Source organism: Thermobia domestica, chromosome 3 (genome assembly GCF_964235325.1).
Source record: "Thermobia domestica chromosome 3, izTheDome1.hap1.1, whole genome shotgun sequence".
In the NCBI taxonomy this organism is placed as follows: Eukaryota; Metazoa; Arthropoda; class Insecta; order Zygentoma; family Lepismatidae; genus Thermobia; species Thermobia domestica.
Window position 1 is genome coordinate 282,413,356 of NC_137456.1, and position 14,915 is coordinate 282,428,270.

The 14,915-nt window shown below is 36.1% G+C and overlaps 2 protein-coding genes across 4 annotated transcripts in view; one reads left to right on the plus strand and one right to left on the minus strand.

Moving 5' to 3' along the window:
• Nucleotides 1-14,915, minus strand: part of LOC145681096 (protein kinase C-binding protein NELL1-like) — a 434,908-nt gene that overhangs the window by 60,836 nt on the left and 359,157 nt on the right. For all 3 annotated transcript variants that reach the window (XM_081752492.1, XM_081752491.1, XM_081752493.1), the window contains exon 5: nucleotides 6,638-6,793. In XM_081752492.1, coding sequence (XP_081608618.1) covers nucleotides 6,638-6,793 — 156 coding nt within the window. The remainder of the gene's footprint in view (nucleotides 1-6,637; nucleotides 6,794-14,915) is intronic.
• On the plus strand, nucleotides 12,506-13,944 carry LOC145681097 (importin subunit alpha-4-like). Its single transcript, XM_081752494.1, has one exon. It carries the CDS (start codon nucleotides 12,569-12,571, stop codon nucleotides 13,862-13,864), a length of 1,296 nt encoding a protein of 431 aa, XP_081608620.1. The 5' UTR covers nucleotides 12,506-12,568; the 3' UTR covers nucleotides 13,865-13,944.

The following is a 14,915-nucleotide window of genomic DNA, read 5'->3' on the forward strand; positions in this document are numbered from 1 at the left end:
ATTGCAATATTAGCGGCCATTTTCCAATATTGTGGCCATTAGCTACCCTGTAACTGACAGTATCATGGATAAAAGCCATTCTGGTATTGTGTAGCATCAAAAAATGTATAGTACACCAAGTCCACAGAAATATATCATACAACTCCCTTGTTAACAAATGGTCTCAAAAATTGCAATATTAGCGGCCATTTTCCAATATGGCGGCCAGTAGCTACCCTGTAACTGACAGTATCATGGATAAAAGCCATTCTGGTATTGTGTAGCATTAAAAAATGTATAGTACACCAAGTCCACAGAGATGTAATCATGCAACTCCCTTGTTAACAAATGGTCTCAAAAATTGCAATATTAGCGGCCATTTTCCAATATGGCGGCCAATAGCTACCCTGTAACTGACAGTATCATGGATAAAAGTAATTCTGGTATTGTTTTGAATCAAAAAATGTATGGTACACCAAGTCCTCAGAGATGAAACCATGAAACCTCCTGGCTCAACGACTATATCTCCTTTCTAACAATCACGGTGAACTATTGGTTGGGATCTCAAAATGCTACGCGTTTCAGATTCGACATAGAATGAGTGCTGCAAGGTGGGGGGTCAATGATGTATTGAGGTGGCGCTACATGAGGTTACGCAATTCTCTCCTGGTTATTTGGAGTACACCTACAAGTCTACAGCATAGGGACAAAATCAAACCGTAGCACCAGAATTTCAGAGCAAATCTCATTTTATAACTGACAATTAGCACATCTATATCAATGACGTCCTTCGTGATGCACATTTATCGTCAGTAGTGTTTGGGTCAATTGGCCGAACTCGATTCTGATTGGCTAAGAGACGTCACGTGACCTGATCATGTGATATGACGTCATAAGGGTCAATGCCTTCTTGGGTTTGGAAAGAGTACTTTGGTCCACCCCCTGAATTTGGGGAGTACATAGGAAAACTCTCTTTAATTTTGGAAATTGCCAAATTTAAAAATTTGATATGGTAGTAAAGGACCGGAGTATGTACTTCTGTAAATTTAGGTGGTCCATTTCGTTCCCTTTCATTGGTAAAAGATTACAAAAAATTCGAATTTCGGACTTTTTGATCTATTTTATCTCCTTTGATGAGGCTTTATTACCTTATATGTTTATATAGATGAGTATACGGGTTCATTTCCTTTCTTAGGACATGGGTACATTGATTTTTCCTGCTCAAAGTTCAGCCCCCCAGAACCTTTAATTTTTAAGAAAATTAGCACAATTTCAGAGAGCAAATACACGAAATTATTTACAAAATTATCTACTCCGAAAAATCTTCGGACCCAAAAGAGAAATCTTGGGTGTGCCACTACTTGTGTTTGCATTGTGTTACTCATTTCCTGATTTCGAACGTCTATGTTGGAGAGAGAGACATGAAAGGACTGAATTGTTTTATGGGCCTAAGGGGCCCTGAAAAGAATTTTTGCGGGGAAACCTGATTTTGAAGTTCCACCATTGGATCGAAGACAAATTAAACATCGATTAAGGTACCGGTATACACTTTTGTCATTTGTTGTGTATTAAACAAGTTCAGCTAAAGTTAATAAATAATTATTTGAGATCAACTATATTTCACGAACAATTAAATGGAGTAGTTTTGATGGCCATTGAAAATGACATACTCCATGAAATGGATGCTATAATGAGAGATTTTCTCAAATTGAAAGCCAAAAAGTGTCTTTATAATACGAAATTTTCAGTGACGAAGAAAACGAGAAACTAAGCTAATTGTCATAAATTAGAAAATACTATGTAAAGATACTTTTAATGAAGCATAAGAACATTTCTCTCTGTCAAAATCAAACCTGTGTTAATGTTAGATTTGAAGCTCATGAGTTTTATTCTGTTTCGACTTTTATGTTTCAATTGTAGTTGTCAAAATACATCTAAGGTATATATTTTAGTTGTGTCTTGTGCTTATTTAATAAGAAATGCTATTAATCATTAAAACTGGAACTTTGTTCAGAATTCATCCACAGTCAATTAGTTACAATTTCGCCATTTTTCGTTAATATTCACAGGGTAGAGGTCTGAACGGGCCGGAAGTTTTAGCTCTGACCCGTGAATTTATAATGCCCGACCCAAGTCCGAAATATGTTTTAGCCTTTAGGCCCGAGCCCGGCCCGAGTTTATATGATAAGCAAATGAGCCCGAAAACTTAATAATTAACGCACAATTATATTTTATTTACAACAATTAGAAGTTTATTTTTTCAGTTTGTAAGCTTACATGATTCAGAGAGAATAACGAAATAAAATATCGTGCACACTTACTACCTATATGAATTCTCTAAAGAAAATAATCATTTATATAATTTCCGTCTTCCTTAGCCTCGGTGCATAACCGTGGAACGTTAAACTAAATATTTTACTTATATAAATTCTCATGAAATGGAAACCTGAATACTCCAAATATTTAAAACAAAATGTCAATGTGTGCAAATTGTTATGCAAATGGATGTGTACTGAACTCACTCAGATAGTCCTCAAAGCAGTCATTGTCGATTGCTGCGAAGAAAAACAATGGAATTCTAACTTTCACTCACAGATAAGCTAAGCATGTTTATTTGATTTTTAGTGTGAGCGTATCAAGTTAGAAATTTAGATGTGCTTTAAAGGTTATCCAGAAAGAACGGTCCGATAAATATCGTTACAAAGTTAGACCCGAAAAGACCCGAGAAATAGGATTGTATATTTGAAAATTTACGGCCCTAACCCGGCCCGAGCCCGAAGTGATCTATGCTTTGTAGACCCGAGCCCGGCCCGCGGGCTGGGCCCGGGCCCGTGCAGATCTCTATCACGGGGAGACTATAGATATTGAAGAAATTTGCAATTGTAACAATTATTTGAAGAATTTTTGTCAATTACAACTTTGTACTCTTTTATTATTATTTAGGTGGGTGCGCATAAATATTGTTCGCTTACACTTAAGAAGTATCTAGAACCGGCCCTGGAAGGCACAAAAAAGTGTTTCACGAACTGAGAACATCTCATAATCGTAATGTTTTCCTATCTGTTCCTGTTCCTGTTATATTTTCTTGGCTGTCAGTAGGTAGTCCAAATATACAGGGTTATTATAAATGATTGAAGCGATTTCATAAATTCACTGTAGCTCTAGTAATTAAGATATTGCAACAAAACTCAACAGTAACGTAGGAAAAACTCAAAAAGTTTTGTTTGTTGCAAATGTACTTCAGATTTCTCCACAAGAGTGCAGCAGTGAGCAGTGAGACAAGATGGCGACGGGCGCCAAGAAAGCATTTCATGTCACGGCCTCCAAGCTCTCCTGACGTAACACCACGCGTAGACCATTGTTTTTTTGTGTGTGGGGTTATGTGAAAGATTCAGTATTCATACATCCTCTACCAGTAAACCTGCCAGAACTGCGAGCCCGCATCAACAATGCTTTGGAACTCATTGATAGGACATGCTACGTCGAGTGTGGAAAGAACTTGATTTTCGGCTTGATGTCTGTCGAATCATTAAGGGAGCACATATCGAACATTTGTAATTGTTAAAAACTTTTTGAGTTTTTCTATGTGTGTGAAAAAAAATATCGCAATATATACAGTAATACAGTTATTATAGAGCTCTGAAACCGCTCCAATCATTTATAATAACCCTGTATATAAATACACCAAGATGTATAACTTTCAGACATTGATAAACTGCATAGGTAACCAAAATGACGTCATTGATATGTTGAGTTGCATAACTTATTCTTGTATGCAAACAATTTGAAAACTAATCAAGATAGGAAATTTATCTCCAACTTGAACCTAAAACTTACACGTAATTTATGTTGTAAAGACATTTTCTTGAGTTTCCCAGTTGCAAAACGTTTCTTGTCAATTATTTTGGAATTTTTTCATCGTTTATGATTTATACCTAATTTCAGTTAATTTATGTCATTTAATGTGTTCAGGTGTTTATTTTTCATTTCACAAATCTTCTTTTTGGTTAAATCAAGATGATAAAAAAAGAAAAGAACTTGGTCTCCCGAAAGATTAATAAAGTTGACAAGGGAGACATTTTGGAATTGGGCAACTCAGTTGGTGTATTTACTAGAGGAAAAGAAAAGTGGTAAAGACAATAATAAACGCTCCCAAAATGGAAGTTTTCATTACCCTACCCATAAAAAGCTAGATTTTCTTGATCTTAATAATTAATAATAATAACTGAATAATTCAATGTCGTTCACGTATGTATTCACTGTATAGTAAGAACTCGAATAGTTTTTTTTTTTTTAAATGAGAAATCGAAATTTTGTGTATTTTAACCCTTTTCTTGGCAAGGAGACTTGTGTTGCTCAGAAAAAATACTGGATGCGACTTCCGTGCCATTATAAAATAATAGATAATTGCACATTTTAGTTAAATGTTTTATTTAGACAAGGCTGTGATGTAATGTATCCCATAGGATACATTGCCAAAATAGGTAGTCCAAGAACGAAAAAAATGTTCAAAAAATTATGTATCCCAAAGGATACATTGTCAAGAAAAGGGTTAAAAACATTGATGTGTTAGATTTAGTTATATCACATCTAAACTAAAATACTAGTTTCAAACATTCACTAGATAAATATTGAGTGTACAAAATGCATGTGAATTTCACTTTTCTCCAGAAAAAAATATTAACTCTTCAATATTTTAACATGAATATTTTTTTGAAACAAACCTTCTTTTATGTAATACAAAGGTCTATTTAATCCTCAAGTCATCTGTATGCTTCAAAGACATTAATCAAAATTCCCAGGGCACTACACTTCCAAGGATGTATTCATAATTCCCCAAACAATTTGATTCAAAAAAGTTCTGTTTTAGTCTATTGGAAATTTGATTACTGCACCTTTTTGCTTCATATAACACAAATTTAAAACAAAATGTCAATCTTTATAATAATATTGTGTAGAAAACGTTCTCTTATTGTTATCTGTAAAATTGTTCCATTTCATGCTAAGAATTGCTACAATTTTCTCTGAAGTTCCGGTGACTCTTAACTTCCAGAGAAAATGAATTGTCATTAGTAGCCGTAGAGTTATTGGATTCAATATTCTATGTCTCAATTTGTTTGGTAAAAGCTACGTGATAAAATTAACTTGTAGTTGTTTTTTTTAATGTACACTATTTTAAAACCAAATAGCACCGGTATCATATATTATTGTTTGTTCCCAGCCAATTTGGACTTCTAACATCATTTATGTGATGGATGTCATATCAATACGTCCAAGTAATCGCTTATGTTGACTTATATATATATATATATATATATATATATATATATATATATATATATATATATATATATATATATATATATATATATATATATATATTCAAGTTCTGTGTTTTAATTTAAAAAACAAAAACAAAAGAGTAGCCATCTTATGTGGATTCACGGAAATAAAATTAAAGGAAAGCGCCCTCGTATCTATATGGTTAGTAGAAGCATCTTCCGCATGGGAGACTCCGGCTCGATTCTCGGTGGGAGCTCATATGGTTTAGATCCCACGTTAAGCTGTAGATCTACGTCTCATATGAACTCGGTGTTTAACGAGACGTTAACTTCAAATCAACAAACCAAGTAAAGATCATAGGGGATCGAAATGTAACTAAAAAGTATTTTTTCAGAGACTTGTAATTCATGAGACAGAAGGGGCTGAAATTGAGATTTCCGTTTCTGGTAATCCACGCATTTATTGAAACGAGAATGGAATGACACTGAGTTATTATGAATAATAGAAAAGCATAATTTCATGAACAAAGCCAGCTGAAATTGCTAACCGAACTAATCATCCCCTGTTCTGGATATTTTGTTAAAGAGAATAGAGAATTTTACATCACATATCTTCTGATAATTTTTACAGTTCTGCACGATATGAAGAAATTCCAAGGCTAGCTTCAAAATGAAATGAAATGAAATCTTTGAGTTTTACGTCTCACGATTATGCCGGCTAAGCTAAAGGAGACGGTGATGATGAGAAATAAGTGAAATGAAGAAAGTGAGAGAAAACGGGAGAATCCCGAGAAAACCAACGCACACGGTGTTTGTCCACAACAAAGTTCACTTGGCGCCAGCTGGGATCAAAGCAGGGACCCCATGCACCAAAAGCTAGATTGGAGGTGAATCTCCAGACACTTAAAGAATTACATAATGTTCTTATGTGCAACATGCTTCCAAATAGAGACTGAATCCTTCCATATGTATTGTCCCTTTGCATCTCTGAAAAACCTATGAATCACTCTCTGCAATGTATTTTAACCTACGCTCTGCAAAATATATAAATCCATCTCTTGAAAACATAAATCTATCTGTGTAAAATATGTGAATGATAATCTGTAAAACATAAATACCCTTTTGTATAAACCTGTCACCAATATAATACACGAACCCTCCCTTGTGCAATATATGAAACTCACTATTAGGATACATGAATCATGTCCTTTAGAAGTAACCAATAGTCTCGTTGCTATTGTACCCGTCAACTCTCCTCCGTCTCGGCAAAGTTCCGTGTATTCTTCATAACACATCATTGATTTCTTGGAAAGAAATGATTTAGAACATTATAATACTTCTATAGGTACTAGTTACATGATTGCACAGGTACTTACTCTTTGTGTAAGCTCATGTAAGTGTCGTTGTAGCTGCTCCACGGTAGACTGGAGCAAGGAAAACTGTCCACACGTAGGGCACGTTGTATCCAAATGAGGGCACTGGTTCAGGTAACCGTGGGGACCTGCCACCAACCGAACATCCTGCAGTGCACCCTGTGGAAATAGACGTAACACATTAAAATCGAGATATTTTTGGTGAAATCTTAAACATAAAAAAAGTAAATTTAATACATTCGTTCAATTGGGGCAGATTTAGAAAATATGTATTATGTTTATTGCCATAATCTCCAAATTTGGAAGGAAAGACAATTGCTCTCTAAAATTTGTCTATAGAAGTTGACACTATGATCACTGTATTAGCGTAAGAATTCAATGTAGCTGCTTGATGGATTTGTAGAGCAATGCTAATGGCTCTAAGTTAATCTACGACGTTGCCACATAGTGAAACTTTTAATTCCCGTAATGGTTAAAAGAGGCCGTGGAGGGTGTACGATTATATGGCATTTTCGCTTTCTTTTGACTTGAAGAATGGCGCTCTGCTGTCCATGGGGGCTAATTTCTAGAACACCCGGTATATATACACATGCTTGCACCGGGACTTCGAAAAGATTTATTATGGCACTGATTTTAAAAGAGCATAATTGTTCCTTGGTTTGAAGGTATAAGAAACTACAGGAACACACTTTGATTATCGCAGCTCTTAGTGTCAAAAATTGCCACAATGATTTAATCTGTGACAATCGCAATGTGTAAAATTTGTGATCATAACTATGAAAAATCATAGAAATATGTTAAACATGTTAAGTAGAATATGAAAGTTCATTTAGAACAAGAAGATTACTCTTTATTTATATACAAACTTTTTACTTGTATACTATTGATCGTCAGCTAAAAACAAAGCGCTAGGAGGGCGCTACCTGGAGACTGAAGACTAGAACTAAATGTAGTTGTGGTTGCATACCGGTATGTAGTACTAAGCTACGTCTCGGCAATAGGATATTGGTTGCAGCGCAATGATTGAAATTTTGGCATCAAATTATAAACTGTGATAAATCGAGAACCACGATAATTGAAACTGCAATAATTGAAATATTGCTGTAAGACCAAAAATAATTATTATTGCTTTTAAATTTATGTTAACAAATTTTGGAATTGTTTGTGTATAACCAAATTAAATTGTTACCTATCAGAAAGCTTTTGTTGATGTATATAATTATTATGGGGAAGAAGAGGCATAGTTCAGTTTCTGTTTTTCTTGAAATATGCATTTCATGAACTAGATTCCACCAAACGATTCAACATTGTGTACAAAAATTATGTACTTCTTCCATTAAGTTACATGTAAGAAGTAACCAAAATATTCTCTTTTTCAAGTTTACGAGATAGTTTTGGAAGCAAGAGTTGAGAAAAGAAACAAGGAAGGAAGAAAAGAAAAAAAGCAGAAAAGAGAGAGAACAACAGTTGGAGTTTGTCGTTGCAAATTGCTGTGTTCAAATCATTTTGAACTCCCATTCGGCTTTGTCATCCGGTTGATTGCTTTTGCGTCCGATAGATGTCACTCGTAATTTTCAGCCGTCCTTTCCAGCTGCAGCAGCACTCTTTTCTTCTTTCTGCTCTCGTGGGTTCTCTTTTTTCCTTTTCTTTTCTGTTAACTCGTGACTACGCTGTGTGCAAGTCGAAAGAGGAGAAGAGAGACGAAAGACAAGAAAGTTGCAGACACGTGACACGTTGAATCGTTCTCATGTTGTGACAGACGGATACTTTGCAGTCACGAAACGAAATTAGTGGAAACTTCAACGAAATTAAAGAAGCACGTATCCGTAATGAAAGATTAACTGTTAATGGCGCTCAGTAACTACGCCATTTTTACAATACTAGCAGATCTAGGTTGGACATTTGGAGGGGACGAGCGGATTAGCTCCTAATAAGATTAATATAGGCTCAAAATACGGAATTTTACATCAAAGCAGAAGAAAATAGTACACAATTAGTCAGTTTAAATCCCTATGTCTGTGCCATTTGCAGGGAACAATTAAGTACAATTAGGGAACTTCGTAGTTTAGTGGTTAAGCTTTGGACTTACGTCCGCGTGGTCCTGTGTTTGATTCTCGGCCGATGCTTTCCAATTTTTAGCGTCCACTCAGTATCATGAGGCGAACTGGGGTGTCAGTGAATAAAATATGTGACACTCACTATAGTGACCGCGACGACTCGTGAAGCCTGGGCTCTACACCAATCGTAGAACTGCTTTGCCTCATGTGTGATACATCGGAAGAATTCGGTTGGATTTATGAAGCTGCCTTCCGAACGCATTGAGGAAATGTGAAACAAGAGAAGTGCATAAACAACTTTGCCAAACTTAAAAGACACAAACAAGCGACAAGAAAACACAACTTAATGAACTACAAACACGAACACTAACAATTATTTGAATTAAACGGTAAGAAGAATAATAGAAAAAATAAACCAACAACAACAAAAATAAGTAAAACGAAACTTAGCAGCAATCCGACAACATTGTACCCTCAGATGTTCTAACGCAAGAGACGACACTGGTAAAAGTTTATGGATGGAGTTGACGACAGAGACACACCCTCGCGTTCTATTGGCTGCTGAAATTCGTAATGATCTAGGTTAAGCTTCACGACTCGTTGCGATAACTATAGATCTAGGAAGTTCCTGGTATGTTAGAGACAGGACCAAGCGCGCTGACCACGTGTTCTTCGTTAGGCTGGACGTAATTTAGCCGGTCGCTAAAAGATGGCGTGGAGTGGCTCAGGCCCACAAAGAGCTGTCACGCCAAGTGGTTTGGTTATCAAGTATAATTGGGAGGAGAAAATATGACTGCGTGTCAAAAAAAGAGCTTAGAATAGGGCAACCTTTGTTGATGGAGCGGTCGCTCCCGTCGCCCTTCTCGTGGATCCGTCACTGCTTTACAAGTAGTTTGTTGAAAGTACGTGTCATTGTTATTAGTGTGTGTGTCATTGTTAAGACCCCATGTCGTAAGCGTCGATGGGCAACTAGCGACATCTCGCCAAACATTGGCGGCCCCGCAGCGACGATCCGCAGTGGCACCACTTTGATTTTGAAAATTATACCGCAGCCGTCCACTAGCGGCAGAGACGCGACGGAACGCCAATGAAACACGTAATTACATCCCCAAAATACGTTAAATCGCTTATATGCGTGATTTGGTTACATTAAGGTGAGTCTAAAAAAACAGTTTTAAAAAAATAAAAAACAAGTACCCCGAAGTGGGTTCGAACCACCAACTTCATGATTATCAGGCGCGTGTTCTTCCGACTTCGTCACAGAGACGATAACGGAAACATCGCTTTTAGAGGGATAAATCATTCAAGTCTCTTTAATTTTTCTAATCAGAGTGCTCTTTTAACCGTGTATATTCGACAATAACCGTTTCGGATCAGATAAAATGCTTTCGCCATTTAATATTATAACAAAATGACGCGCGTCTATTTATTTATTTCGTAGTTCTCCTATATTCACTTTCTAATGATGTCGGCGACAGTTGCCATTCTCCCATATTCACTTTCTAATGATCGTCGATAGTTGTCATCTAAATTCATACAATTTTACGCATTCATCTCAAGATTTTTCACTTGATGATGTAGAGGCAAGGATTATTCTTGACCCCCGGAGTTCACTTTAGGAACATTTCGTCAGGAGAAAATAATATATAATAATAATAACCGCACGCACCTGACTGATAGTTCCTGTTGGTCCTTTCGCGATTCTCCGCAATAAATCGAAGGAGCGCGGACCAAAATGAAGTCCTTGCTGCTACGCGGTAGTAACTTCAACATCCCGACTCTAGATATTTGTTTCGACTCGACGAAACCCTGCCGCCAGTAGCACAGTAGCGGCAATCCTTCGACGCATCGCTATATCGACGATCGACATTTACCGGCAAGTGGGCCACTAGGTGTTGGCGACATTTACGGCATCGGGGAGTATGTGTGTCACCGTTAGGGGAAGGCAAACAACAATCGCCACTATCTGCTACTTGACCGTGTATTTTGTCCATAATACAGTACATAAATAATTAAATAGTCTGTTTTAGGATAATAAAAAAATCACTTATTATTGGCGACGAATAACATTTTTCAGGTCCTGAAAATTCGATTTTCTCGAAAACTACACATGAGAATTACCCTCAAGGGTCTCATTTAGTTTATCGCGATCTACTGTATCATTAACCATGTTATTACCATATTATTAACAATATCATTACTGTCACTTTGCTGGCAACCTTTAGTATTAGTTTCACCTTAATAGTCGGCGTGATTATCCTACAGTATCAATTTTTAGGTTTACAAAAGAAAAGGTTTATCTCCATTTTCTCGAAAACTACACATGACGATTTACAGTCATCAATATCACTTTCTTCAACCCAATGAAATGTATCGATTGGTATTGTCTTATCTTTGTAGAAAATTTTTTCCCGTTGATAGCGGTAGCTCAATGGCACTGTCACTTACCTCTGGTACGTGGAGTCCTTTGTTCGATCTTCGGCCGAGTAAGATTGTGGTAGACAACATCGAGTCCCTGGTGCACCTTCCACATTCCACGGATTCTTTCATTATCATTCTCTTACACTAATCATCCGTCTCCGTTATCCTAAAGGGCATAATGAAATGAAATCTTTGAGTTTTACGTCCCACGATTATGCCGGCTAGGCTAAAGAAGACGATGAAGATGAGAAATAAATGCAATGGTGGAATGAATGAAGTGGAAGGAAACGGGAGAACCCCGTGAAAATCCACGTACACGGTGTTTGTTCACCACAAAATCCACTTGGTGCGAGCTGGGATCGAACCAGGGACCTCATGCACCAGAGGGGATCTCTATCACTGAGCCACCGCGGCCTCTAAAGGGCGTAATCGTAGGACGTTAAACTGAAAGATTTAATTTCGTTTTTTCTATTTTCTTTTAAATGAACTGAAATTGAAAAGAGAACCGTCATAAACCGTGGGGAGGTTACAATGTTATTGATTCAAAACTAACGGATCCATTTAAGGAATAGTGTAAAATAAGTTATCCAAGAATTTGTGTTTAATGAGGATAGCAACATGAAAAATAACCTACTTTTAATTTGGCCACTTAGAAGCTTTATTAAAATATAATTAATTGTGCAGTTTATAAGTATAAAGCATAGTCTAAGGAAAAATAATCAAAGTGTGACGAAAAAATCCCCAACAAACTAATATTGAAATCCTTGTGTTTCAGTTTCGGCAACGTACCATTACCTATATCAGATACACTATGAAGGTTACTACAGCCTTATGAATTCTAAAAAAGTGAGAGACCACTTTTATAATCCAATCAGTTTCTTCCTATCATTTGTATAAATCTTAATTTATAATTAGGTACAAATCTTTCCTTTATCAGCCTTACTTTTTACAACTTTCAATTAAGAACAATTTTTTTTTACCAGAAAAAGTACCTAATTAATAGTTGAGAGTGACAAAATAGATACATAATTGAAAGCCAAGATTATAGAAAGTTAAACTTTGTACCTAATTATAAATTAAGATTTGTGAAAATGAAGGGAAGAATGTGATTAGATGTTAAAGATGACCTCTTCTTATTTTCTACCGTTTATAAGCCGTAGCCTTAGGAAGATAGCTTCATAGTGTGAGTGATGAAGGCAATGATGATACAATACCGAAATCGTAACATAAGGTTCTTATTAATAGTTTATTTATTTATTTATTTATTTATTTATTTATTTATTTTTACTTATTTCCAAAGCAAGAATGACCAATACGCAAATGTATATAAAACAGTAAAAATAATATATTTTTTAAACAATATGAACGGCTTTTCCATAGCAACAACAGTGAATAGGTATGAATAAAGACCTTTCAAATTAGAATTTGTTAAAACACTTCCATCACTGTGGCCAACATGCAGAGATACAGCGATCTTAGTCTTGTATGGGAAATCGAAGATATAGTCAATGATATGGGAAGCAAAGATCCTAATACTCAGAAAAGAGCCACTTGGAACGCTCGTAAACTATTATCTAGGCAAATAAATCCACCAATTGACGATTTCATTAGAGCAGGAGTGGTTACAAAATGCGTTGAGTTTTTGAGTAACTCCAAACAGCCTGAGCTGCAGATGAATTCGGCATGGATTTTAACAAATATTGCTAGTGGAACATCTGAACAAACAAACACTGTTGTAGATGCAGGGGCCATTCCGAAACTGGTTGCTCTTTTGAAGACACCACACGACATTGCCACGCCTTGCATTTGGGCGTTGACTAACATGGCAGAGAACGACGTAGCTACAAGAGATTTGGTGTTGGAAGCTGGTGCCTGCACGGCATTATTCAATCTTCTGAAGGCAAATAATCCTGAATTAATTATGAAGAGTGTGTTAACTTTTATGTCTTCGTCATTTCAATCAAAATATCCTCAACCACCGTGTCTATTAAGCAAACATTGCCTGTCACTCATAGCTAAGTTGCTTTGTACAGAAGACCCTCTTGCACTTCAGGTGACATGTGAATCCCTTTGTTATCTCGCGGAGGGACCTCGTGATAAAGTTCACGAAGCCATTTACACTGGATTCATTCCAAGATTGGTCGAATTACTTGACAAAAATGACGAAAATATCTTACAAGCAGCACTAGCAGCTATTAGTTCACTCTTATCAAGGAATGCCCAACGAACCGATCTGTTAATTAGATCAGATGCCTTTTGGCATCTGTCACGACTTCTGCAACATCGAAACATTGACATAACAAAAAACTGTATTGATGTACTTTCGAGACTTGCCATGGAAAGAACTGATCATGTAAATAGTGTTATTCATTCAGGTGTGTTACCAACACTTAAACAAATACTGACATCACCATATAATCCACAGCTAAAGGAGAAAGCATTTTTTGCGGTGGCTAATTTGTGTCGTGGAGGCATGCTTTTGGTCGATGCTCTACTGCAACACAATATCTTGCAGCCATTTTGTGATTTTCTACACGATGCAGACAGTGAAAAAGTGATGACAGTGTTAGACGCTATTCGAAATATTATAATAAAGGCTCAGGGAATCGATGAAATGAAGATTGTACGTTACATGATAAACGAATGTGGTGTTCCGGCTGCGCTGCCACTTCTACAAAATCATGACAGTGAACATATTAAATGTATTGCAGGTATCTATCAAAAATGTTTTCAAGTTATTGAATCAAATTAAGTTAACCACAGTAGTAAGAAAAAAAAAAAACAATTTATCAATGTTATTGTTGAAAGTTACATTTTACATTTTATATATTTCCGGTGAAATAAAATATGAATAAATTTTTTATAAAATAACTTCTATCATATTTCTGGTTGCAGAAAGATTATTAGAATTTTGTTAAGACATTTCCAGTAAAATTTTCCTTTACGATTCAATTTCGATTTTCCTTTTCAGATTTCCAAAGTAGGGATTTTCCATTTTCGGAAATTTTATTTTTCGATTTTTCGTTTTCTGTTTTTTCGAAAAAAAAAGTTCGTTTTCTGTTTTTCGAAGAATATTTTTGTTTTCTGTTTTGTGAAAAATTTTTGTTCTTCGTCTTCCAAAAATTATTTTGTTTTCCGTTTTTCGAAAAAAATCACTTCGTTTATCGAAAAAAATCCTTTTTCGTTTTTCGTTCTCGACAAAAATCATTTTTCGAAAAGGTATTTTTTTAAAAAAGAAATGTGATCATCCCTATTCCAAACTACGTTACTACGTTGGAAGTCTTGTAGAACAGCTATGTCCCTCTGTCGATAGGTATCAGAGCATAAACGGTTAAGAGATATCAAGAAGCAATTTTTTCGAATCGATTCAGCGCCTCAAGAATAGGTACCATCCAGGGCCGGATTAAATATTTGGAGGCCTGAGGCTAGAAAAAATATGTGATCCCTGCTGACTTCGCCTAATACATTTCTGTGAAAGTGCAGTAGGAACGTTAAGGGATTATGTTTCATATTTTTGGTCATATTTTATCTAATGATGATGATTGTATCCTGTATGATTCTTTTTAAAGAGTCAGGTGAGATTTTGATCAAAGTGGAGACCCCTGTTCACCTGGGGGCCCGGAGCCACAGTTCCCTAAGCCCCTCCCTTAATCTGGCCCTGGTACAATCTCATCAATTAGTCCTCTACTCAAAGCGGGAGTGGTTGAAATTAATCATTTCTACTTTCAACGTTGATCACCATAGAACAGAAAGGGTAACAAATACTGATAAGCGGTTTCCTGGAATCGATTCAGCATCTCATT